We start from the raw sequence: 26255 nt of genomic DNA, 5'->3' as shown, positions 1-26255 counted from the left end.
GATCCCAGGACCGTGGGATCATGACCCGAGCCGAAGGCAGAGGCTTAACCCACTGAGCCATCCAGGTACCTTACTGTCTATGTATTTTAAATGTATTTTGAGGAATGTTCCAATTTTGTGGAGCTCTACATTGAGCTTACCCAAATGCTAGAACACATCTGCCATCTAACCCAAATCCTCAGTAAAACCAGTCTCACTTTCTATTAAAAAAAAAAAAAAATTGAACGTTCCTTTCAAATATGTATATTAATATTACCCCAAGATAACTAACTTATTTTTGATTAATAATTCTAAAAGAGAGAGATTTCTGCCATGAGTTTATGGTCTGGAGGAATGCTTAAGCTGCCCTTTCAACAGTCTTATTCAGCCACTGATACTTTCTAATCTCTATTGCTTTTACATTTATTTATTGACTTATCAATCTATTTATCAACTTTTTACTTTTACTTCCTGGGCAGTGTACCCTTAAACTTTTTTGTTGTTTAACCAACAACTTCTCTCTCACTCTGAACTTCTTATACTCTCAACAATAGTTTTAAAACTGTAAAAAAAAAAAAAATGACCAAAGACAGCTTTTTACTTCTGTAAAACAAGGAAGAGTGGTGGTGGTGTAGAAGCAGGAAAAGGAGAAGGAGCAGCTACAGGGTCCTTCACAGGCAGATCAAATTTAGGAAATAGTACATTTCCAACTTGGAAGTCTAGAAAGGATAACTCCATGCCTTGTTACCCCCTGGAAAATCCTGGGACACACTTAGGGTGTGCCAGCCTGGATTGGATATGATTCCTCACATCAAACCAAACTGTTCTTTTTAATGTTTCCTAGACATTGTCTTTTATAAATTATTTTCTTGCTCATACAAATTCTGTAATTTCAAATTCAAACCCCAATCATTGTTTAAAGCCCAGCTGAAATTCTCTCCTATGGAGGTATACCAGCTTGACCTTAGATACTAATCTAGTGTGGAACACCCAATTCAAGTGAAAATGTTGTCACTAAGAGTATTTCCAAACTCAGTTCCCAGAGCTGACCTCCAGGACAAAGAACTAGAGAAAAAAAAAAATTAATGTGTAATCTAACAGAAACAATTTCATCAAGCAACAACATAGTTATAAGAAATATAAGGCAGATCATTTTGTGGCTCAAGTACAGACAGGATCCTAATAAACCCATAAAGCACTGAAAATTCCAAATTAGTCTGTTCTCTTCAATTCTTTTTAGAGAATGCAAACAAGGAATATTTTGCTTCTTTAAAAGTATGAAGTTAATATGGCTACTATTTCTTATGCTATACATGGCAATTCTAGGATCTAAGTCACCACATGTTTCTACTGGTTAAAAACTTTTGAAACAAACACAGAATATTAGGGCTAGTAGGGCTGCCTATTCCATTTGTCTAACATGACAGAGAAACATCATTTTGTGTGGTTTTAATTTATATTTTTAAAATATACTAACCATCCATTCTCTCAGTAAAATAAGCATTCACTAAGTATATATTTTTCTGTACACACACATACTAATAAGTTTAAAAATTTCACCGGGCTATTAATCTACCAGACACAGTTGGAGGGAGTGGTCAAAACAAAGGATTGGTGCTTTCATGGTATTTATACCTTTTGTATTTTTCCTTTGAAATTCAAATAAAGTGTTATATATTCCCCACTGTAGAATCCATTACATCTGTGACACTTGAAAGAAAAGAAAAAATACCTTGCCAAATTGAACACAATATTTGAAGAGCTAATAGCTAGGGCAGCTTTTTAAATCACACACATTAAAAGGCCATTAAATCAATTTGGTGGATTGCAACAAATATATATATATATATATATATATACACACACACACACATATATGCATATATATATACACGCACATATGTATATATATACACATACATATATATAATATTAATTATTTAATTCAATCAAAGTTCAAATAGAATGACTCCACTAGAATATAGTAGATTAGAAAAAAAGTCAGAGTGTATACCTGCTACAGTGTAAAATTTGTTTCCCACTGTGGCTCATATTAAAAAAAGTTTGAAAAACTCTGAGCTAGAGTATGTGTTGCTAATATTTTCTCTGTGGTCTACTCCTAGAACTTTGGATATTTTCAGTAAATCCTCATCATGACTAAGATGATGCTATATACCAATTGTGTGCCCACACACTCATGTAGATACAACTTTGGTGGTAGTAAAGAAATCTAGTTGAAGTACAATTTCTTTTAGCTCGTTTATAAGAAATGACACTGATACCTCATCAAAATCCCAGTTGCTAGAAAGTGGTGTTCAATATAACAAGTGTCTATTTTTTTTTTATCTCATGCACGAAAAATTATTAAAGAGCCTAAGTACCTATTTTAAAATCAATGCTATAGCAAGGATTTAAAAAAAACATACTTTATAGGAAGTATGGAATGTTTCACATATTCAATAATAATGGAATTTTGGAGAAGTCCCCTTCACCTTCTTCCTGACAAGACTTGGCTTATTCCACTCATGGATGTAGAGATTTCCAGGTAGTTAAGAGTATGGGTTATAAAAGTCTGACAAACCTGGATTTGATCTTTGTCCCACAACTTTTTGTAATTCTCTGGTAAATTATATAACTGCTTTAAGCCACATGCTTTTTCTCATCTGTAAAATGAATGTAATAATGTCTACTTCATGTGGGTTGCTGTGAGAATTAAATAAGCATGCATACCAGGGCCTTCACATAGCAGTTAACCTTTGGGAAGTACTTAATAATTGGTAGCAGGAGCTATTGGAGATGAATGAGCAAATATTTGATGCTTAATTTTTGGTGCTCCTTCAGGCAGGTAATTCCTAACGCTGAACTATATTGTTATATCAGATTATTGTAAAGCATTAAAAGATGTGTAATAATTACTAGCATATCAATTTTACTCTACGTTTACTATATCCCGGTTCCAGGCTCTTTGCAACAGACTGCCCTCCACCTGCTCCCCACCAAAGAAAATTCTGATTCTGTACATAACAGCAACCTGAGCTAATGGGTGCTTCTCTTTTGTTCTTGGTTTGCTGTGTCATTTTCTTACATATTTTCTTGAAAAGTAGTAAGTGAAGGGCTCTGAGTGTGTGTGTGGATGTGTCTTGGTAGAGAAGAGAACCATGTAACTTGTTTAATGTTTGTTTATAAAGGTAGCTGGTTAAGTATGAGGTGATGAGAAAATCTTGATTTCTCCACAAGGCTTCGGTGGAGTCTGGGAGACCACACTAGTGAGAGGACAATCACCACTCTAGAAAAAAATACACAGTATTTTTTGGAGTCTCTCTGTAGTTTTTGTTGCTGCCATTGTTGATGTTGTTGCTATTTTTGTTGTTTCTAAGTCCAAGGAATACTTCCCTTGATAAGTAATTTCACTTACGTCTACATATTCTGCAACTTCAAACTGTCTCTCAGTTTAATGAAAATTTCCTATGGTATTATTTTTTTTTTGTTCCTAAATATATATGTATATTTCCTTGTTCCTAAAATATATACATATTTTTTCCTATGGTATTATTTTTTCTCTTATTCCTAAATAAGGTCTACTACCCACTACGCTCAAACTGTCCCCGTGCCTTCTTCCATGCATCCAGCACAGCATTCTACACATGGAAATAGAAATGTGGGTTTCCTGGAGAATGTGTAAAAAATGATTTATTTGGAGAGTATAATGAATTGTTATAAGCAGTGAATCAAGACAGGAAGACTGAGATTCTAGTCACAGTATTAAGATTTACGTTGGGTGAATTAAGGCAGCTGGATTGCCATATGCAAATGAAGACAATATCTCCTCATGGATAGCAGTATAGATTAAGTAAGGAAATATGTATTAAAATGGTTTGTAAAGTGCAAAGTTTAATGTTCAGGATTCTTTAATAAACATTTACTACCTAAAAAAAAAATTGCTACCTCATGAACAACAAAAAAAGATCATCCCAGTAATAAAGGATGTTTGAATATCTTTTCATGAAATTTCATCAATACATTAAAAAATAAAAGTCATATTAATAGATAAATTAAAATGTGATAAAAAACCCATTTTTGTAATAAAAAACTATTTTATTTCTGGGGCACCTGGCTGGTGCAGTCAATTAAGTGTCCAACTCTTGGATTCGGTTCAGGTCATGATCTCAGGGTTGTGAGATGGAGCCCTGCATTGGGCCCTGCATTCACCGGGAGTCTGCTTGAGATTCTCTCTCACCCCCGCTCTGTCCCTCTGCTTGTGCTTTCTCTCTCTCTAAGGTAAATAAGTAGCTTTAAAAAAATAACTATTTCTGACTAAGGTATAATCAAGCTAATAATGGGAGGATAAATTTTCAGTCTTCATGTTACTTGCCTATCAGGAACAGTTCTTCACTATATCAACCTAGAAACACTTTCTTCTTTCTGCTTCCAAGATACCACATTCTTTTGGTTTTCTCTTACTTCAATATCCTCTCCTTTGTCTGTACTTGGTTCTTCCACTTCTTTCTAAACTATTCAGTTTTGGATACCCTGGATTCTTCCAATAAACTTCCTTAAATTTTCTATTTACACTCACTTACTTGATATTCTTGTCTAATCTTGTCTGAAATCAGATAGATAAGACAGATAACACCGACAGAAAGAAAGACAGACGATATCTCTAATTTATATCTCTAGCTTGTACCTCCAACATGAAATCCAGACTTAATGAATCCACTTGTCTAACCTGAAATCCATGCTCTCCTATTGGGCAAATCAACAGTTCCAAAAATGTGCTCACAATCTTTCCACTCCCTACTTTCCCCCAATTGGTTAATCGTAAATATTCAGAACAAAAAATTATGATATAATATTAGATTATCTCTTATTACGTATTATTTACAGTGTGTCAGCAAATCCTTAAACTCTTTCAAAATATACTGTCTTTCATAATAATAGATATCACATAGTAAGGATGAATGAGCTAAAATATGCAAAGCATTTAATGTAACGTTTGGCTTTCCTTAGAAGTTATATTTCTCTTAGTAGGGCTGGACACTATTACTTTAATAATAAAAACATTCGGGTCCACTGTGAACTTTATTTTACATATGATAAAAGTAAGGCACAGAGTGATTAAATAAGGTAATTAGTCACAACTGCTTTCTCACAGAGCCAGGATTTAAAACCAGGAATTTGACTCAAGAGCTCTTGTGTAAGCTGAATCTTAGTTGTTATTATTAAAAATCATTATTGGCCACTGAATGATTTTAAATATAATAGAAACAGTAAAATTTCAGGAAAATGACCAGAATATATCCACAACAAAAAAGAACAGCTTTTTTATATAAGCACAAAGACCAATGAGAAAAGTGAATGGAAAAGCCATTCCTATATGCAGTAAGAACCATAATGTGATTGACAAATCTGTAACACTTATATGAAAAAGATTTAAGAAATGTTCCTAAGAAATGCAAAGTAAGTTCTAAAAAAACACAAAAATCAAAAGAGAAGCCATGTTCCTAGATAGGATAACTCAAAACTATAAAGATGTCAATTTCTCACAAATTAAATTAACCATAATTAAGTTCTCAAGAGGAATTTTTATGAAACTTGACAGCTGATTATTAAGTTCATTTGGAAGAGAAAACGCACAATAGGCAAAAACTTTTGAAAAAGAGTAATAAAAAAGAACTTGCTCTCACAGTAATAAAAAAAAAATTCCTAAAGTTTGGTTTTTGTCTAAGTATGTCAGTAGAACAGAACAGAGACCAGAAATAAATCCATGTACATTTAGAAATGTGTATGAGAAAGCCATATTTCAAATCAGTGATAGGACAAATGGACTATTCACATTATAGTATTAGGGACTACTGGCCAAGAAAGAGAAAGAAAGAAAGAAAGAAAGAAAGAAAGAAAGAAAGAAAGAAAGAATAAAATAAAAGAAAAGAAAGGAATGAGGGAGGAAAGGATGGATTTCACCTAATACTATACATTCAAATAGAAAAGTTTTCAGAAACTTCTTTACTACTTAAAAAATTAAACCACACTTCTTTCTCTTTTTTTTAATATTTTATTTATCCATTTGAGAGAGACAGAGCAAGACAGAGAGCATGAGTAGGAGGGAGGGGCAAAGGGAGAGAGAGAAGCAGACTCCCCATTGAGCATGGAGCCTAATATGGGGTTCCATCCCAGAACCCCAAGATCATGCCCTGAGCTGAAGGCAGATGCTTAACGGATCTTAACTGCATCCCACAAATATTTCTTTTAAAAAGTATTTGTTTCTTGGAATAGCCAACAATTTCTTGATTTAAGCTTACCCTATAAACTTGAAAAAGTTGGAGCCAAGAAAAGAAACCAATTACTTCATAGTACCTTAGAACATGTATCCCTACCCTACTTTCATCCCTATCGCCAGAAGAAAAGGAGTGTTAATATATTTCAGAGAAGTCTAACCTAAATAAACTTATGTGGATAGAGGAAAAGAAGGTGGTAAGGTAGGTGGTACTAAAAAAAAGCCTACCAAGTATAAATACAGCACTGGAAAAATTCTTCAGAGGCAGAAAGGGCCACTAAAACCTACAGAATTGAAGCAGTGCACATCTAGTTGGCATGTCACTTAGTAGTACTTCCGAAAGGAAAGCAATCCCCATCTATCCTCCCTTCCCAACAACCATCTCACTGATGAAACAATAACTAGACAGTAGTTCCCCTACCTCAAATTGTGACTCACTGGAGATCATCAAACTAGGTCAGGCAAGTGCTTTAAGTTTTAGAATGATTAATTTTAATTTTAATAAAACCATAGCTCAAAGACAATAAAATACCCTAATGCCATTTACAAGGAGACTACGGATGTATGGAAAATTCCAATAATCAGAACACCCTTATACATAAAATAAAAGCATTAGAGCAAGGGCAAAATTCATGTGAAGAAAAATAAAGACATGGAAGAAAGATCGCAGATAATAATAGTTACTTGCATTCAGAGGAAAAATAAAGAGTTTAAAAATAATTAAAGAAATTATAGCTGTGCACAACAAAGATGATCCAACACAAGAATTATTGCTTTCTCTGAAGTGAAGCCCCAGACATATGGAAATGAAAGACACTGAGAGATACATTTGACAACACTTCCTTAAAATAAAATGGCAAAAATATATCTGGCATCAAGGCAGAAAGTTTGTGTCATCAGCAGGAGAAACACATCAGGCTGCCTGAAGACTTTTTATGGCAATATTCAGTGGTGGAATTTAAGAGAGCAATTAGTTAACAGGAAAAGAAGGGATGAACCATTAGTAATATTCCCAGAAAAGAATAAAGACAATAGTGAGACACCTTCAGCATGAAATATTTCAAGGATTAACAAACAAAACAAATTAACAATGAAATACAAGTAAGGAGGAAATGATTGGAATAATGAACTCAGTCATGAAGAAGCCATAATAAAAGGAGCTGATGGTTAGTACCAAAGCCATCTATCTATAGAATTAAGACCAAAGTGCCAACACAATTAAAGTTGCAGAACAGAATGTAAATATTATGAACTCTGACAAAGTTAAAATAATATAATTACAAAAAAAAACAACAACCCTGAAAATGAAGAGGGGTAAGGAGAAATTGGAGAGGAGCTAATCACCTCAGACTGCACTGCAGGGAGTTAATGAATACTGTCTGAAATTAAAACATGGAGCTAATGCATCCAGCTTCTTAATGACATTCATAGTCTTTTATTCTTAACCATAAAGACAAGTTTTTTAAAAAACATCCTTATGATAAAGAAATACTTAAGTTCAGCAGTGTTTTCCCATTTATTTCAGATTTTTCATTTATTAAAGCATGTATAGCATATTAATTAAAAATATCATGTACATGTCTCTTTCCCATACTTACCCTTTCATTTGTGTGGATGTGTAATTATCTAATTGGGATGATGTTTATCATATGTTAATAGCTTCTTTTCTGAATGTAATCATTTGGGGCATGATTTGTGCTTTTAACTTAAATAAAGACATTATAGTAAAATAATACACACTTAAACACTTAAAATTTAAACACTTAAACACTGAAATGATAATAATAATGATGATAATAAAATGATTACACAAGCTTGCAGATATCTTTGTATGTACTGGTTTGCATGGAGGATATTTGCCAAAGTACCTGAGTCGGGTATGTTGTGTATACAGGGAAGAAGTTTGCTATGTTTGTCTGGCCCCAAGGCTTTGTGTCTGAAATCTATAAAAAATAATTGAAGACACAAGACCAAAAACTGGTTGTGCCAAGAACTGAGCATCCCAGCTGTGAAGCCAGGTGAAATGACTGTACATGAAAGGGAGAACATGGCCCTACTCCCAGCTGTGCTAACACAGGAGTCCCAAGAGCTCAAATTTCACTTTGCTTTGTTGAGGAGGTGCAGGAATTGGAATTATCTGGGAGCGGTTCCCTGCATAATTATGAGATCCTGATGAAGGGTGCTGGGATAGGGTCAACAGTGAGGTGCCACCTTAATTAAGGACATTTGAGCAGAAAAAAATTAACAAGAGAGCTGTTCAGTTAATACCAGATGAGGCTAGGTAAAACAAAAAGTTCTAGAGAATTTTTGAGGCAAGAATCAGTGAAATGTAGGTAATTTAACCACCTTAGTTCTCTGGACTCATGAAACCCTGGGGGGAAAAAACCCTGATGATTACATGTCCTAATTTCCTAACAGTTCAAAGATTCTGACTGCATGTTAGATCATGTGCATTGAAGACTGATTCAAAGTCTTATTATCATTGTTATCATTTATGTAAGGTAGCCCTAAATCCCATATCCTTTGTACATTTCCTATCTAAAGAAAACTATATATTTAACTTCACTAATATTCAGTAAGTACTTACTCCCTGAAAATAATTTTGCTAATTCTGAAAGATACACTGATTTCTTCAGATATTTCAAACATAGAATATAACATTCTTCTCTGTACTGATAGTAATGGACCATTTTAAAAAGGTTGTTTTTTTTTTAAAGCATGGAGAAGAGAGTAAACTGTGATGTATAATAATAAATTCAAATATCTATCTATCTATCTATCTACTCAAATATCTGCTGGTTGGGGCAGGGGACCAGTTAGCTCAGAGCAGAAACAGCACATGGTTTACTAGGTTAGGAGATTAGACGTATGTGTCTGTGGGCAACTGCATTTTTTGATTAATAGAGATTGCTCTGTCTAGTTGTATGGGATTAAATTCCTACATAACCAGGAAGTTACTTTAAATAAGAAAATTCTTTATTTCAGAGTGGAATACTAACAAAATATAAAGAAAGCTACCCACTGGCATTAATTTAGGAAAACACACACACACACACACACACAAATCAAAATTGCAGGAAAAAATTCACACAAATTAAAATTGTTATACATAGTAGTAGTATTTTTCTCATCTTAAGTGAATCTTTCTGTGTCTTTTGAATTGAGCAGATTTCTTTAAGTTAGACCTACTGGAACTTTAACATTTTATCATAAAAATATTTGAATGCATGAAAATGTATGTAAATACTGAAATGTATAATGGGCTTTTTAAAAATCTCATTTCTAGTAGTATTACTGAAATTTTGGTATTCTTTCTTAATCTAAGGATTCAGTGTTTTGATAAATTTCTTTGAAACTCCTTTAATTACTAAGAAAATTAGACTCAGGGAAACTATGGCTAGGCTTTTTAAAACAGTGTATAGGCTTTACGGCAGAGAATGAACAATTGCATACATTCGTGGACAAAAGAATCCTAACCCAGGAATTGTTTATAAAAGACATATTTTTCTCTTTATTTGTGTTCATAGTGTGTGTGTAGAGATATTTCCAAAGTGGAAACGAATCTGTTTTTTTCTGTCATTCCCAGCCTCCTGTCTGACTGTTGAGGACACAGGGTCCTACCTGCTCTCACTGTGCCAGGCTTCGCTGTCACTGAGAGGCAAAAGATAAGAGAGGAGATGGGAGGCCAAGCAACAGGTCTGGGATGTGAAAGGAGCATAAAGGTTTCAATCAACACAGAGGGTTTTGGAAATGCTTATGAACTTGAGGTTCTGAACTTCCCAGGGATGAAGGTTAGGGAGCCTGACTGCCACCTGCTCATACTCTTAAGCTAACACATTAGTGGACTGTTTCTTATTTGGTCCACAGGTGGTGTAAACATATATCCCCGTTTCCCAGGACAGTCCTGGTTTACCACTGTTGTTACACTCTCAAAAATGTCTGGCTGGGAAGATTAAACTCTTCTCTAAGCTGGATTCCCAGGCAGCCATCCAAATTGATCTAAACGGCTGCGAAGGTAAACCCTTGTTGTCCCTGGACTTGTCAGTGGAATGCATTTTCAAAGAAGTTCCTGCCTATGATTATTCTCACCTTTCTGTGTTAAGTAATGTCTTGATTTCCATGCATAAGTTTTCACTTCCTCAAATACTCAACAGTTTAATAGTGTCAACCACAAGAAGAAATCAGTAAATATGTGAGTGGTGGTGACGTCCAGTCAGGGGAAAGGCACTAACTTGGGTATGCATGTTAGTCTTTCAGTTTTTATAAGAAGAAAGTAAATCAAAAATACAACTTTTTAACTCTAAATTTAATCGGTTTTTATAGTAAGGTCAGGTTTCCATACATGTGTCTATCGTATTGTTCGTCTCCCCAAAATCCAGCAAGTAATCTTTCAATGTAAAATTCTAGTACCTAGAGTGGTAATCAATATAATGCATTTGTGAAGCTCTGCAGGTTTATATAGAACAAAATAACATTTAAAGTTAAGGTAATTAACCTAATAAGTTTTATAAAAATAATCCTGTTTTGTTTTCACTTTGATGTTTAAGGGAAAATGGCTTTGAAACAAATTATTAAACTATGGCTTACTATGAAACCCATTTGCTAATATATTGGTAATATTTAAAAATTATTCTAGCCTAAAATAGACTTTCATATTTATGAAGTAAGGTTAATAACCTTTCCACATTTTATATAATAACAAGTTTTCCATTTTTTTCTGACTTACTAAATCTCCATACATACACACATTTGCACAATAGATTTGAAAGATTCTAGTTTTCTTTTCATGGACCCAAGAATACTTGCTACTTTTTGAAAAGTAACACCCTGAAGCCAGAATACACAATGGCTAAGCTATAATCTTTTGATTTTTAGCATGCTGCTAAGTGATAAAATACCCACAAGGCACGGGTGCGCGCACACACTTGAAAGGATAGTCTTACTTGTTTTAAATAATGTTCATCCAGAAATAAATGGAATTTCTATACTAAGACTCTTCCTCATCTTTTTTAGAAAATGCATGTTGATTTGAGCTAAAAAGATCTATAATATATTAAAATAAAATAATTTATCCAAGTCCATGTTTCCTGCAAAAATTACTCATGATGTATCAAATGCCCCTTTGGAAATTACTACAACTGTGTATTTTTTACTTCTATTGAAAAACAGAGGGGCGAATTTATAGACTTAACCAAAGCAACACTGCAGTTTAATTCAAAATGGTTCTCTAATTTTGTCAGTTTAAAACTAACCTCCACTGATTTTTCAATTGTTTCACTGTTTTGATTTCTTCAAATCAATCTTTAGCTTAAGGAAACTGAATGCATACTGAAGAGATAAGGGGTTTTAGCCTCCTATTTCAAGCTAAAACATAACCTCTAAATTACCTTTTACAGTAAGCCAAAGCCAGTATCACATACCTTTCGGGAATGAATTTCTTTCACATACAATGGAAGTAGAAACTCAGATATACCTTCAAGTCGGATTCCCTTCTTGGTGACTCTCAGATTTCCCATACCATCCTACAAGCAATGAAATATAGTTCACTTTTAGGTTAATTAGAGAATGAATAACTGGCCATAATTTTCTTAGGGCTAAACTGAGAAAACAGTAAGCTCAAATCAGTGATGATTTAAGGAAAATGAAAGTCTGAATCTACTTCATGAATGACTGCAGCAGTTTGCATGCATATAGAGGGCTCTGTTTAAAGTGAACAGGAAAAAAGGTATATTAAGGACCGGATATCTATTCTTAGCTCTATCAAAGATTAGGATTTATCTATGAAAAAAATCCTGTACTTTTTTCATGCATCAGCCAGTTTAACTATTTTGGGGGTATAATTATTGTTTCTATCTATTAGAAACAATTTTGCTTGAAGAGAGTATTAACAATATTTTTACATTACAGTTATCACATATTTCTACAGTAGTCAAATAGTCACATTTGCACAATTTCAACAAGTACTTAATAACTGGCTAGTGTAAGTAAGCTTGGTGTTCCTGTATTCAAACCATGAGTAATGCTTATATCTTCTCCTTTAGAAAACAACATCTTATAAGGAGGATAAAACAAGTACTTAAATAACATTTATGAGATTGAATAAAATAAATTTTAAAAGAACAGAGTGCTAATAGGAATTAAAGAAAGATTTCAAATATGATGAAAGAGTGAACAATTTCTCATGGAAGAGATGAACTATGAGAATATGGTGTTTCAACGGGAGCTGTCCATAGGAGAAACAGAATGAATGTTCTGTAACATTAAGAAATAGCATGACATACAATCTTACTAATATATGGACTACTGTGAGAAAAACAACTGGGAGTATGTTTTGAAGCCAGTGAAAGGAAAGCCATGAATGCAAAGGTAATGAGTCTGTACTTATACAAAAAGAAGAAGAAACATAAAAATTTCTTGAATAGCCTAATGGCTTGAAATGATCAGAGTTAAGCTTTAAGATTAATCTGGTAGAAGCACTATGTGGGGCTAACTGACAGAACATCAGTAAGAAGGCACAACCTGGTAATAACTGTAAGGAGTGTGGTGGTGTAGGGCACCTGGGTGGCTCAGTGGGTTAAGCCTCTGCCTTTGGCTCAGGGCATGATCTCAGGGTCCTGGGATCAAGTCCCGCATCGGGCTCTCTGCTCAGCAGGGAGCCTGCTTCCTCCTCTCTCTCTGCCTGCCTCTCTGCCTACTTGTGATCTCTCTCTGTCAAATAAATAAATAAAAATCTTAAAAAAAAAAATGTGTGGTGGGAGAACAGCCTGCAAGACCAGGTGACTAATTTGATCTGGAGATGCTGAAAACAGGGACATTTATGACTAATCCCAGTTTTGTTACTATGACCCAGTAAGGAAATGCAGTGATTTTTAAAAACTGGAATAATGAAGTTTGTACACTCAATGGCAAAATGAGTTTAGCTTTGGACTTCCTAACTTTGAGATATCAATGAAAATTCAGATATTTCTCTATCAAGCAGCACATATGCAAGAAAGAAGATTGGAGAGGGACAATTGCTTAAGGCACATTTATATCTACTATAATGGAGGAGCAAGTCCTTCACAGAAAGATGTCTATAAAACCACAGAGAAACTCTTAGATAATGACCAGAAGCATTTCATACATTCCGGGAGGCTATGATGAGTGTAAGAAGAAAACCAAGAAATTATGATGGCCCCTGACTCTACCACCTGGCTCCACCTTCCTTCCCAAAAGAAAGCCACTGAAGTAATATAACAATGAACAGAACTTTGAGTAAGAATTAAAGGACTTTTTTTTTTTTTTTTTTAAATCACACAAGGAAAATGACTACTCAGAGATCTTTTGACATGGTAAGGTCTCAATCCTCTAATGGAAGGAAAGAATAATTACTTCTGGTTGAATTAAACTTGGGATGGATAAAGGGATTCATTTCTTGAGACTCAAACTTAGAGTTCACACTGGAAATGTCTGATAGGGAACTGATTAAATTAAAAAAATAATAAAAAGAATTTCAGGTATGAAGTGATGGAAGACTTACTCTGATGAGAAAATAGGTCTACTTTCATTGGAAGGACACACCCCAGTTTCTCTGAGACAGAGCTGGTTTATACCACTTTTATAATATCCTCTTTCATTTTCAAAGTGAAAAGTGTTTCTGATTTAGACAGCAACTACACAGTCACCCATTTGCTGGTTCTAGTTAGTATCATATGGCAACACCATACCTATCTAGGAACAGAGACTGGCAGAACAGGGAGAGACTCAATACTGAGGATTTGCTAAGCAGAAATGGCCGAAGGTGACAAGAATGTGGCATGCCGACATAGCAAAAAATGATGGTCCTCAAATGGCTAACCATCATTTTTCTCATTGGGTAGAGACAAGTAAAGCCAGAATACCAATGTTAGACAGCAAAAATAGCACAGGGTTAGGGAATGACAACCAATCATTGATTAACGATCGAATTCAATATGAGAAATATTGATAATAGGTTTATCATCAGAAAGTAAAATTTCAGATTTTGAGATGTTAAAGGTAAAAGAAAAATTCCAGACATCATGAAGCCTGAAGAACGCCTGAGCAGTGGGCAGAAAGAGAGTGGAGACCAAAATCCCTGTAATTCAGAAAGAATATACAAAGTGACACATGACATTAAAATATTATTTTGTCCCTGAGTGATTTTCTTGACTAAATTTCACACAGTGACTGCCCATATATATTCTCAAATGCCTGCTGGAAGGAAGTATTCTGAAATGTTCCCCATGAAGTTGCTATGGAAACACCTAAAGCAACTGTTGGTCTAACTGAGAACAATAGAAATAAATTCTATCATAAACATAATTCCCAGTTCAACATTAATCTTAAAAAATGTCTTCATAGCATGGTTAGAAATAAAAGAACTGGCCATCCAAAGTTAACTGCGATATTACTTATGCCATATGCATATCTAATGTTGGAAAGTTTTGAATCTCAGACTCAAAGTTTTCCTTTTATATTTTCTATAAAATATATGACTTGGGGCATATAAATATATTCCATTTAAGTTAGAAGAATAGATTTCCCCTGTTACAAATACAGGAGGGTTAGGGCAGTATTGTGTTTAGAATCTAACCTCACTCTACCATGACCATTTGTCCCTCCTTTTATTTCTCCTATTTTGAATTAAGAAATGAATATTCAAGTTCTAACATGCTATCTACATGTAGTTATAAAATACACAGAGATGCATAATATAGTCACTATAATCAGTCTGATCCTCATATGCATGTACCAAAACCATTAATAATTTATGAGATAGGGAAATAATCTGGTTTCTCCTCTGCAGGAACATTTGAAAGTGATTTTATTCTTACTGTCACTGTACTTTCCTGATTCACTATATTCTGGTCCCTTCAACACCTAAAAAGGAGAAAATAACTTCTGGCTTTGCACCTAAGGATGACATTGCCAAAACACCAGAAAGTAAAGAATTTAATATACCTATGGCTCAGGCCTCAACCTTGGCTCCGTCATCTCCACCTTACATAGGCTTGAACTTGACTAATTTCTTTGTTTTTTTATTTAATTTAAACGATTTTATCACCTTAAATTTATCCCCAGTAAAAACTGGAAAAAACACAACTTTATGTATTTATTGTAAGGATTGCTTGAGAAGATAATGAGCTCACAATACCTTACTTTTGTTGAAGTACTCAATAGCTTTAACCATTATTAATATTTTACTAAAAATAACAAAATTTTCTCACATTATTATTAAATTCATATTGTTTGTTTTCAGAGAGATTATCTTTGAACTTCAGTAGACCCTACATCAAGATTTACCACCGTTAGAGTTATGATGCAATTATTCATCACCTAGCAATCTCACTAATCACTAACCTACTCTTGACAGTCTGGTGTCATTTTAGAAGGGAATGTGCAGCCAGACAGCTTGGATTTGAAGCTCTCTACTCTGTATATCCTAACTGTTATCTTTGTGTTTTTTTCAAAAAGTGTATCATATTCTGAACTGTTATCTTTGTGTTTTTTTCAAAAAGTGTATCATATTCTGATTAGTTAACTGTGTGGACATTTTTTTCTCATCTTAATAAGTAAATGATCTTATTCATGTATGTACTTACTCCTTCTTCTAGCATAGTCTTTCCAACAGTGGTTTTGTGATATGTAGATACTGAATGCTTGAGTATTCAATTGATCAGTAGAATTTAGATCTTTACATGATAAAAATAAAAGAAAAATCCTTATAAAAATCATATAATCACCAAAATGCATGGAATTTATCTGTAGAAACTGCAAACAGTCTTTATTATAATTTTCATGTACTTGATTTTTTAGACAAGGTGGAAGATACTTTGTTGGGAAATATTGTTTTTGGAATATATTATGAGAAATAGACATTAAAATAAATAATAGATACAAATGTAAACAAAGAATATTGATAGCCATGTCATTTTAATTTAAAATCCACATCATAACTTTGCAGTGATCTTACCCTAGTGCACTCTGTCCTTATACAAAGTTCTTTAGGACGCTTAGCTGTCTGGTATCGGGAGAGCTGTTTAGATGGTGGCTACCCTCAGAATTTGAATTATGCCTTAATAGGCAAATGTAACTTTCAAAGTAATGAACATGTTGACATAGAATTGAGAAAATTTTTAAAAATTGAAGCGACTGTTAAACAATTATAAAATCTGGTGTTTCGTTAATTTTTTTGAGAGGGCAGAGGGGCAGAGGAAGAGAGAGAATTTGGTGGTGGTGGGGGGTGGGGGGACAGACAGAAAGGGAGAGATAGAATCTTCAGAAGGCTCCAGGCCCAGGGCCCAAGTCTGATGCAGGCCCATCCCATAACCCTGAGATCATGACCTGAACTGAAATAAAGAGTTGGATGTTCAACCAACTGAGCCACCCAGGCACACCAAGTGCTTGATTAAATATTTTAAAAAGTCTTCAAAAGTTGAAAGGAGTTAGTAGCCAGAAGATAATTAAATATAGATCTTAAATAATTTTTCTGGTTAAAACCAAAGATAAATTTCTTCCAAATTATTAGCATTTATTTTCTTTGTTTCAAAAGAAACTGATTAGAAAGGGAGATAAAAACATGTATTTTTATGGCTTTGATTATCTAATGATATTCATTCTATACTTCAATTTGCATGAAAAAATGACCTTAAGGAGCCTATTTAGAGACAAATGAAGCCTAGTATGATAATATTTGTGAGACCTTGGGGATTAAATACTTTTAATAAGGTAAAGAACCATACAAGGAGATGGAAGTATTAGGTTGTTCAAAAACAATTACAAACCACTTTTAAGTGTCTTTTTGTTATTTATTCTCTTTTATATGCTAAATGAATTTTAAAAATTGTTTAATTCCTAACTCCTAATTAAAGAAGAAATCCTCTTTAAAATATCTAAACAATTTTCTTTTTTTTTCCTTTTTCATACCTGCTTTAAGCTGATGTTATTTATAATTTATAATGAGATTTTTTTCCCCTAAGCACAAGAAAAAGAAAAAACAAAATGTAAGTTGACAGCCTGTTTTATATGTATGTTTTTACTGTGTTGTTTGCTATAAGCCTGTATTTTATTTTCATTTTAATTGGCCTGCCTTAGTACTTAGTACTGTCTATTATTAGAAAATAAACTCTAGAGTGATAAGAATCGACAGACCTAGGAATGTGACCTCTAATTCAGCTTATATGGAAACATCTTTAGAAATTGTTGTTAATAACATATCTTTTATCATCTGGAACATTTATTACTTTTGTTTATAGCCAATAGTTTTTCAAAGTTTCATAATTTATATATAACAGTCATCATTGTGAAAAGGGTTTAATGTATTCATATTTAAATACAACAATAAACATTGCATTTTGTATCTCTTATTTGCATTGGTGTTCTTTTAAATATGTGAATTATTTTTTAAAAACAAAATAAAATGAAATTCAATTTCTTTTCCAAATTTTCCTCTACTGATAACAAAATTCTTTGACAAGCATTTCCTTCTTTTTCTAACAATCTGCATATCAATAACCTCATATAACATATGTAATCCCTTACTAACAAAATCATCAGAATGAAAATATGCTGAAACAAAATAAAACTAAAACCAAAAATACGTTAATCTGACATGTCAGATATGATCACAACCACCCTGTAAATGGAGAAAAAAAACTGGATGAATTCAATAAATCCAATAAGACTATACATAAAAGACCAGAAATATTTATATTAATATATATATGTATTTACATAAAATAATGGGAAATAGATTATAGATGTATTTATATGGAGAACAGATCACAGTAGGAACACTTAGAACACATAGGCATTTTATGTTTAATATCTCTTGAAAAAAATGTTTTCCTATAGAATATCTCTTGGAATCACTACCAAGAAAAATTACTGATGTGGTTCAATCTAATAATGTAATATTAATTGTATAAAGCAACTTTAAAAGTGCGTGGAAGCACCAGCATTGCACCACCTTAACTTGAAATTAAGGTTAAGCCAAGAGAATGTCATAAGCAGTTGTGGCAGAAGACAGACACTTGCTAATGAAGAGCGCTATTGGAAAACCCAGCCTGCTACTACAAACAAATCGTCTGTCTCAGTGCTAAATGGAAACAACTAGAAAGAACCTCAGGCATTTGACTTAAGGAAAATAATAAATAATGAATTAGTAATAATGTTATGTTCCCTAAAGATTGTCATCTGTAAATGGGTGACAGAGGAACACCCATATTTTAATCATGGCAACAAGGACATAAAGCCTACAGTTTCACTGTTAACAGGTCTGTCTTCCCCAAAATATAAATAGCATAATAGGATTATAATAAACCCAGTGAAAGAGAAAGTTCTGTTTTCAGCTAAATTTAGGAAACCACTAAATGATACATTCCCACTCGGATTCACAATGCATATTAGCATACTAAACACTGAGAAGTCTGAGTTAAAAATAACATATTTTCTATGTTCAGTAGAGAGGTCACTAAATATTGTGTCCAATGGGTCCCCCACTCACTTGCTCGAATGTTCAGATAGGTGGAATAATGTCCCTTTGAACACATTGTGCAAATACTGGTCTATTTTTTTATATTTTATAAAACCGGAAGGAAGATTTATTAACAAAGTGGTGCATTGTTAAGCATAGAAGTGATTAAAGAGTTAAAAGCTATCACATCTCTGCAAATATTTATTGAGAGCCTATGTAAAGCACCACTAAACTCTGTTTGTAATTTGGCTTCCCAGCTCTTTCCAAACACTAGAGAAAATATGCTGAACACTGCTAGGAATCTGGTCTGCTTCACAGATGTAATTTCTTATTATCTGAAAGAAATGTGAAAGGGAAGTAATGCTGAGCACAGGTCTTTTTGCAAATATTTTCCAGTTACCATAAGCATAACTTATTTCTTTAAAGAAAAATCACTTTTCACTTTGAACAAAATCACATATTTGGACCTATAAATTGAGAATAAGATCTTAGGGTATGGTAACCCTACCTAGGTAGTCCTCATAGTAAGGTCTTATCTAAGAATTCCTTCCAAACTCCCAAGACAATATCTTTAATATCTGCCTTCACTATGGAGTTAACCGTAATAGCATAGTTCATAGAGCACTTCAGCAAACACTGAGCCAATGGCACATCACAACAACCATGTTCCCATTTCACTGAAAACACCAATGAGAGAGAGAAATAGAGAGAAGTTAAGTGCATCTTTTTTTTTTTTAAGTTAAGTGCATCTTAAGTTAGCCCAAAGTCTAGTCCTCTTACTTACTTACTTACTTACTTAATTAATTAATTAATTTTAGAGATACAGTGCGAGAGAGAGAAGGGAGAAGGGCTGAGGAAGAGAATTCCAAGCAGCCTCTCTATTGAGCACCGATTCCTTGGAGGGCTCAATCTCACCACCCATGAGATCATGACCTAAGCAGAAACCAGGAGTCAGGCACTTAACTGACTGAGCCACCCAGGCACCCCTAGTCTTCTTACTTTTAATCAATCTAGGCAATAATAGAAATAGAAAATATAAGTTTGTTTGTTTGTTTGTTTATTTTAAAGATTTTATTTATTTATTTGACAGAGAGAGAGCGATCATAAGTAGGCAGAGGCAGGCAGAGAGAAAAGGAAGTAGGCTCTCTGCTCAGCAGAGGAGAGCCTGATGCAGGGCTCGATCCCAGGACCCTGAGATCATGACCAGATCCAAAAGCAGAGGTTTAACCTGCTGAGCCACCCACGCCCCCAGAAAATAGAAGCTTAATTTATTTTATTATAAACTCCAATAAGGATGTCCTCATATTTTTCATTATTATTTGAGCTAATTGGCATCTCTCCATCTTTCTTAAATCGTGTATCTTTTTAATTCTTAAAAATTTCCTTCTCTGACTTCATTTACTAGTGTATGTTTCTCTTTTGGCTCAGCCCTGAATCATGGTATTCTGAAAAAAGTTCTGGTACCATGAAAAACTCTGTTTCCAAATGATTATAAAATTTATCTTGAAAATGAAGTATTAGGAACAAATTACTGATATTTGTTCAAGTATGATGAGGAAATCTCAAAACAGTATTTTTGGTAAATAGAACATCCACCATTTCATATTCCTCCCATGATTTCCTCTGTGATTACCCTCATCCTATAAAACTAAGTAATGTGTGCATGCATGGAGTTACGTGGGCATATGTGTGTGCATTTAGGAGAGGTTAGTTCACAGGAGGAGTATGGAAAATTAATTTATTAAACTTAAAATTGTAGCTATCCTATTATCCTGGAACTGATGGGATATCAGGTGATCCTCATTAGAGACAGGAAAGAAATCCCGTGACGACACTGATGAGCAAGCTGATATTCTCTATGACACCAGAAAGTGGGACCGCTGGCAAGAGTTGTCTGACTTTGGATTGCTCAGCAATAACCCACAGCAGTTGGCAAGCACAACACTGAATTTATAGAGCTATAACATTTGGCCTCTTAAACTAAAGATGTCACTTAGGTTTTTATATCTGAAGATTCTTCTTACCATCATTGAGAAATGCATTTCTCACCCAAGCAGAAATGCAATGGGTCATCTCTCAGCCAAATCTTAAAAGATCCTTTAAGCTTCCTTAAAGGGTACTATCTAGGTTTCCACCTATTCCAGTCTCAAGTTTTGAGGATGGATTATTTTTGTTTACTACATGTAGTCTAGCATCACATCTTTTATGTATGTTCTATTATGAATACTATTAACTATCCACTTGAGAAATATTTACTAAGCTTTTACTCTTCTACATTATATTATTACTTTATTATGGTTCCAAGTGGCATCCTTTCTAAGTTTTGTTTGCTATCTGTCACATCACAGACAGACATCGTCCTGTCAAGGAAGCCTTCCTGTGAGAACTGCCTCCTTTCCCCTTTGCCAACCCTACCTGGTTCTGATGTGCTTGCTGCAGACCATTCAAGCTAGAGTCGATAACTAAACCCAAACTGTGTCAATCAGATACTTCTGACTAGCATATTTTGAACTCAAAATTAAGAACCACCACCAATGAAACAAAATCTCTGAATGTACAAGTGGGAGTTTACTGTGACTCTACTTTCAGTACGTAGAGAAAAGGCAGAATATCCCTAGGCTAAGAGAGGCCAAAGAGAATAGAAGTAAATTCTACTTGGCAAACATATTTGTTTCTTGTTCCTGAGGCCCACATGTATCAATGATCCTTCTCAGATTGTGTTTTTTTTTCCAATACTTCCTTAAGTGTCATGACCTCACAAATTCTCTCTCCCTCTTCTCTCCTTCCTTCTCTATCTCCCTCTTCCTGTCTCTCTTCCCACTTCTTAAACCAATACTAGTTTTCCAAAAGAACAATTAAATACATTCCAATAGGTTCTCTGCCCTATATGTTCATACTTATTCTTGATGACCACATCCACTTCCATGACTAAAATTCTTTTACTTAAGTCAAGCTTCTGTCACTGGAACTTTGTATATATTTTTTTTCTTCTCTCCATCCCTCTTCCCTCTTCAAATGGTTATCTCTGTCTAATCCTTTGTATAGCAGTTCAAAAATACCTTATAGACGGCATCTTCCCATACAAGCTTGGAACTGTTTCCTTTGTGAATTGTAGCACCAGACATAGTTTCTTCAAGGGCCTTATCAGAGTTTGCAGGAGTTCACATTCTTTCTGTGTTAGTATTTAATTACACCTGCTATCAGATTGTAACCTTATCATAAGCAGGTACCACATCTTTTTGCTCATCACTGATTCCATGATTTATATTTACAGACAGATATTTACAATTCAAATATGTCTTTTGAATTCTAGACAGAGGTAGTTGTCTACTTGCTGCCTACTGAAATATCACAAGTATCTCAAACAAGCATATCCCAAACAAAAGTGATAATCCCCCAACATGCACTGTTTCTTATGATGTGTTCTTTATCTCAAAGAATTATCATCATCCCTATTTAATAGTAATCTGTATCTCATCCTGGACTCTGTAGTCCTCCTCATAATGGATCAGTTACCAAGCCCTACACACTTGCCTTCACTATGGCATTGCTCTGGCACAAAGTGGGATATATAGGACTACATAAGGACTATACAGATAGTCTTTAGAGAAAAGACTGACTGCCCCAATTGCTAGAAGCGAGGAGAGTTAGGTAATCTTTAACTGTAAGATATTTTAGAATTGTGCTAAGCCCCTGAAACCTGTGAGCCTCTTTGTCGTAGGCCATTATTCCTGATTTAGGGCCAGAACTTCCCATCTGATTGGTTGGACACATGTAGAAGCTCTTCTCAAATCCACATATGCCCCTCTCAGGATTTTCTTTCACCCACTCTCCTGGCCACTATCTGTATCCTAGTGTTTATCTGAAACATAAACCAGATGGGATTTAAAAAGGGGGGTACTGATAAGGAGAAAGCTACTGATAAAGGAGAAATTTTGAAATTTCAAAAGAGTGACAAGATCCAACCAGCCAGCATGTATCAGCTAGAGGAAGACAATTAGTTTCTAAGTATGTTTTATCATGTGGTCGGAACACAAAGTTCAATTTGGGATACAGAATATTACATCCGGAAAGGCTCCTCAGAGATTATGCAAACTCATTACCAGGATGGTTCCTAGAAGTATGGAAAACGCAACGACCCATGCCAAGCAACCTGCAACCTGGATTTTCATGGCAGTGAAAGCAGGGACTAAACATCTCAGGGAACTGAATGTTCTGGACTGCATAAAGCAGTTAGTAAGTTCAGAAGACCCATCAAATACCATATATGGGAAAGCCCACAAGATACACCATTTACCAGGGTATAGGAAATCACTGTTGAGAAGGATACAAGATTGACAAAGTTCAGTGCTAGCTCTCCTCTGTAAGTAAGGGTTGATGATAGAAAATACCATTATACAATCAGATGCACTGACAGCAATGGAGGTCATAGGGCTCTGAGATAATTAAGGTGAAATGGTAGCCTGAAGACAGGTTAACACAGTTTTGGTAATGAGGGACTAGGTTGGAGGAGCAACCAGGCTGCAACTCCAGAATGTTATGCACACGGCCAATAAACTGGATAGCCAAAGAAGTAAAAACGATGTTCAAGCAGCAAGGGCACTATTCAGTGTGTAGTACCAACACAAATCAAGGATGAATGAAGAGCAGGCTGAAGGCAGTTGTCCCAATAAACAGGTCATGACTTCTTAACCAGTTTTGGTCATGAGCCAATATTTTGACCCAGAATCCACAGACCTCTCTTGCCAAATTTTGATAAATGAACAAATGCAATCACCCTAGTGTAAGACCCCTGAGAAATGAAGATTTCAGTCATTCTACCAGGTAAGCCACCAAGTCCCACAGAAGTCAGCTCCTAATTCAGGGAAGAGCTTTCCCCACTTCCATGACCATCAGTGGCAGAAAACCTTTAGCTGTCAGTCTTGTCATCATGTCCATGATCGACTGATCAGTGTGAAGATTTAAGGGCCCAGCTATCATATCCGCACTCTGGAAAGTTCTCAGGATTATTCTAGCTTCAGAGCTCCCTGTGGGGTTAATCAAGGCTGCCATTCTTCTACATCACACTTTGACTTCTCTCGCTGTTCAATCCTGCTCCCTTGATGTAATGTTAACATTTGATTATTGAGAAATCATTTTATCAAAATGCAATAAGTCCATGATACTTTTTAAATTAAAATTAAATTAAAAACTAAGTCTTAGGGCAAGGGCAAGACTGATGGTAAAAATAAAAATGAACTTTAATCTATATTGCAGAAATCAGAACATTAATATTGCTGTCTGTGGAAAGACAGTAGGAAAGATATTCATATTGACAACTCAAACATATGATAATTTTTTTCCTTTAGAGAGTGCTTTATCAATGTACTGTCATCACCAGAAAAGTCTTCTCATCTCTAATGTTTGCACTTCAAGCCTTTCTCTATGGTAATTCAATAATCACAGACTTTCTTAAAATATTTGATTACAAACAATGGAATTTTTGTATAATTACGCAGGTCCAGACAAATGATACAAATCTAAGTTAGCTTCTATGTACCTGGAAGCCTGAGAAGGAACATCTCTTCTCTATATGCACATTAATCAAAATTTAGAACTTGTTTTCCAAATTTTAAACATATATACATTTATAAAACTCTTAAGAGTTAAAATATGATGTTGGGTGGAATACTAGTTAAGAAGTTATGGTAGGTAGTGATTCTACTAGCCATCTTCTTTCTAGCTCTTAGTACAAAATTCAGAGTTACGGTCAAAGATTTTTGTTTTTCCACACAATGAATCAGTTCCCATATTGTATGAATATGTTGGAGGACAAACCTAGGTAGAGTCTTCATGTATAAATACGGTCTTTTTTTTTGGCAGGGGGGAATGGTACTTGGATAAAATCTAAGCATCCATCCCTGCAATAGTGGATAAGTAAAATGTAGTGCAGGTACACCATGGAATATCACGAAATGTGCAGCAAATGACTAGATGTACACTTAGCAACAGTAAAGAATTAAAAAGTAAGAAATATAATAATATTTATATTAATTAAACATGTATGAAATCCATTTGTCAGAACCATAGGAATAAAATGGTCACCATAAAGAACAGAATAATTGACTACAAAAAGAGGGCAAGTGCTTAAATGGAAATGGAAATGGAGATACAAATTTAAAAAGTGAGAGAATAAATAAAACAATAAATGATAAATGATAAACAGTTAGCAAGAGCATTTGCAGGGATCAAAGATGGTAATGTTCCATAAGCTGATAGGCATGACTATCTCAATCCTCTGCACCTGAATATGAAAACAAAGTAAAACCAGCTACAGAATGGTTAATTCTATCTAACTTCTTTGTTTATCCTCACTGGTATTGTTTTGATTCATTTTTTTTTCCCATTTCGGCCTATGCTATGATATCAGTTTCCTAAATGTGCCCATTATCATTAAAGTAGCCAGTTAAAATCCTCTTTTAAATTGTTGATGCTCTTATCCTCTTATAAAGTGAAGCTTGTTTTTATCAGTGTCCAAGGATAAAATGAACCTGAAAATGCCTTTCATATTCTGAACTATATTCTGGTAAGTTATGATCCAATAACAACAGTTGTATTTTGCAAACATTCCCACAATGTATCTGTTTCCTTTTTCTTTGTTTCCATAACAACTGTTCTTTTATTCAAGTATTTATTGCAATGCATTATAACTTATTGTTTACTGGCTCTCTCTCCTGTGGTCTGAATTTACTGAAAGAACGTATTATGTCTTCTGAGTAGGAAAAAATACTCCTGTGCTTTTCCTTTACTCTATACGCATAACACTTCTGACACTAGATGTGTGGATTTTTCAGGCACCAAATGATTCTATAAGACAGTATATAATTTAAGTCAATGTTGACACTGTTTACCTGGACAAAAATTCCCCAGTGAGTCTAGACCCACGGGATTGCCTCCTCCCCAATTTCAGATGACAATTTTGATTCCAGTTGTTACCTGTGTTTCTCACCAAACTGCTAAATGAAAGGTTACTGTGACCTCCTCAGGTCAGATAATTTGTCAGAGCGGCTCACAGAACTCACAGGAACATTTTGCTTATTAGATTACTGGCTTATTATAAAAAGGATCTAACTCGGGACAGCCAAATGGAAGAGATGCACACAGCCAGGTATGTGGGAAGGGGCACACATCCTCCATACCCTCTGCAGGCACCACTATTCCAGCACCTCCAAATGTCCATCAATCCAGAGCTCTCTGAATTCTATACTTTGGGGATTTTCATAGAGGCTTTATCATATAAGCATAATCAATGATTAACTCAGAACCATCCTCTCTCCTATTCTCTGGAGAGATGGATGGGGCTGAATGGTGCAAGTTTCTAATCATGGCTTGGTCTTTTTGATAACAAGCCCCCATCCTGAAGCCTCCAGGAGCCCAAGAGTCCCCACATCAGGACAAAAGACACTTCTATCACTTAGGAAATTCCAAGAGATTAGGAACTTTGTGCCAGGAGCCAGAGTCAAAGAACAAATAGAGCAAAAGATGCTT

At 34.7% G+C, this 26255-nt stretch overlaps 1 protein-coding gene across 8 annotated transcripts in view; it reads right to left on the bottom strand.

Annotated features, from left to right (window-relative positions):
• SGCZ (sarcoglycan zeta) overlaps window positions 1-26255 on the bottom strand; it is a 1085895-nt gene that overhangs the window by 194914 nt on the left and 864726 nt on the right. For 7 of the 8 annotated variants that reach the window (XM_032329030.1, XM_032329036.1, XM_032329032.1 and 4 more), the window contains one exon: window positions 11674-11775. The exons of the other annotated variant lie outside the window; for it this stretch is intronic. In XM_032329030.1, coding sequence (XP_032184921.1) covers window positions 11674-11775 — 102 coding nt within the window. The remainder of the gene's footprint in view (window positions 1-11673; window positions 11776-26255) is intronic. 8 annotated transcript variants of the gene reach the window in all.

Source organism: Mustela erminea, chromosome 21, assembly GCF_009829155.1.
Source record: "Mustela erminea isolate mMusErm1 chromosome 21, mMusErm1.Pri, whole genome shotgun sequence".
NCBI lineage: Eukaryota > Metazoa > Chordata > Mammalia > Carnivora > Mustelidae > Mustela > Mustela erminea.
This window is presented reverse-complemented; position numbering and strand designations above follow the sequence as displayed.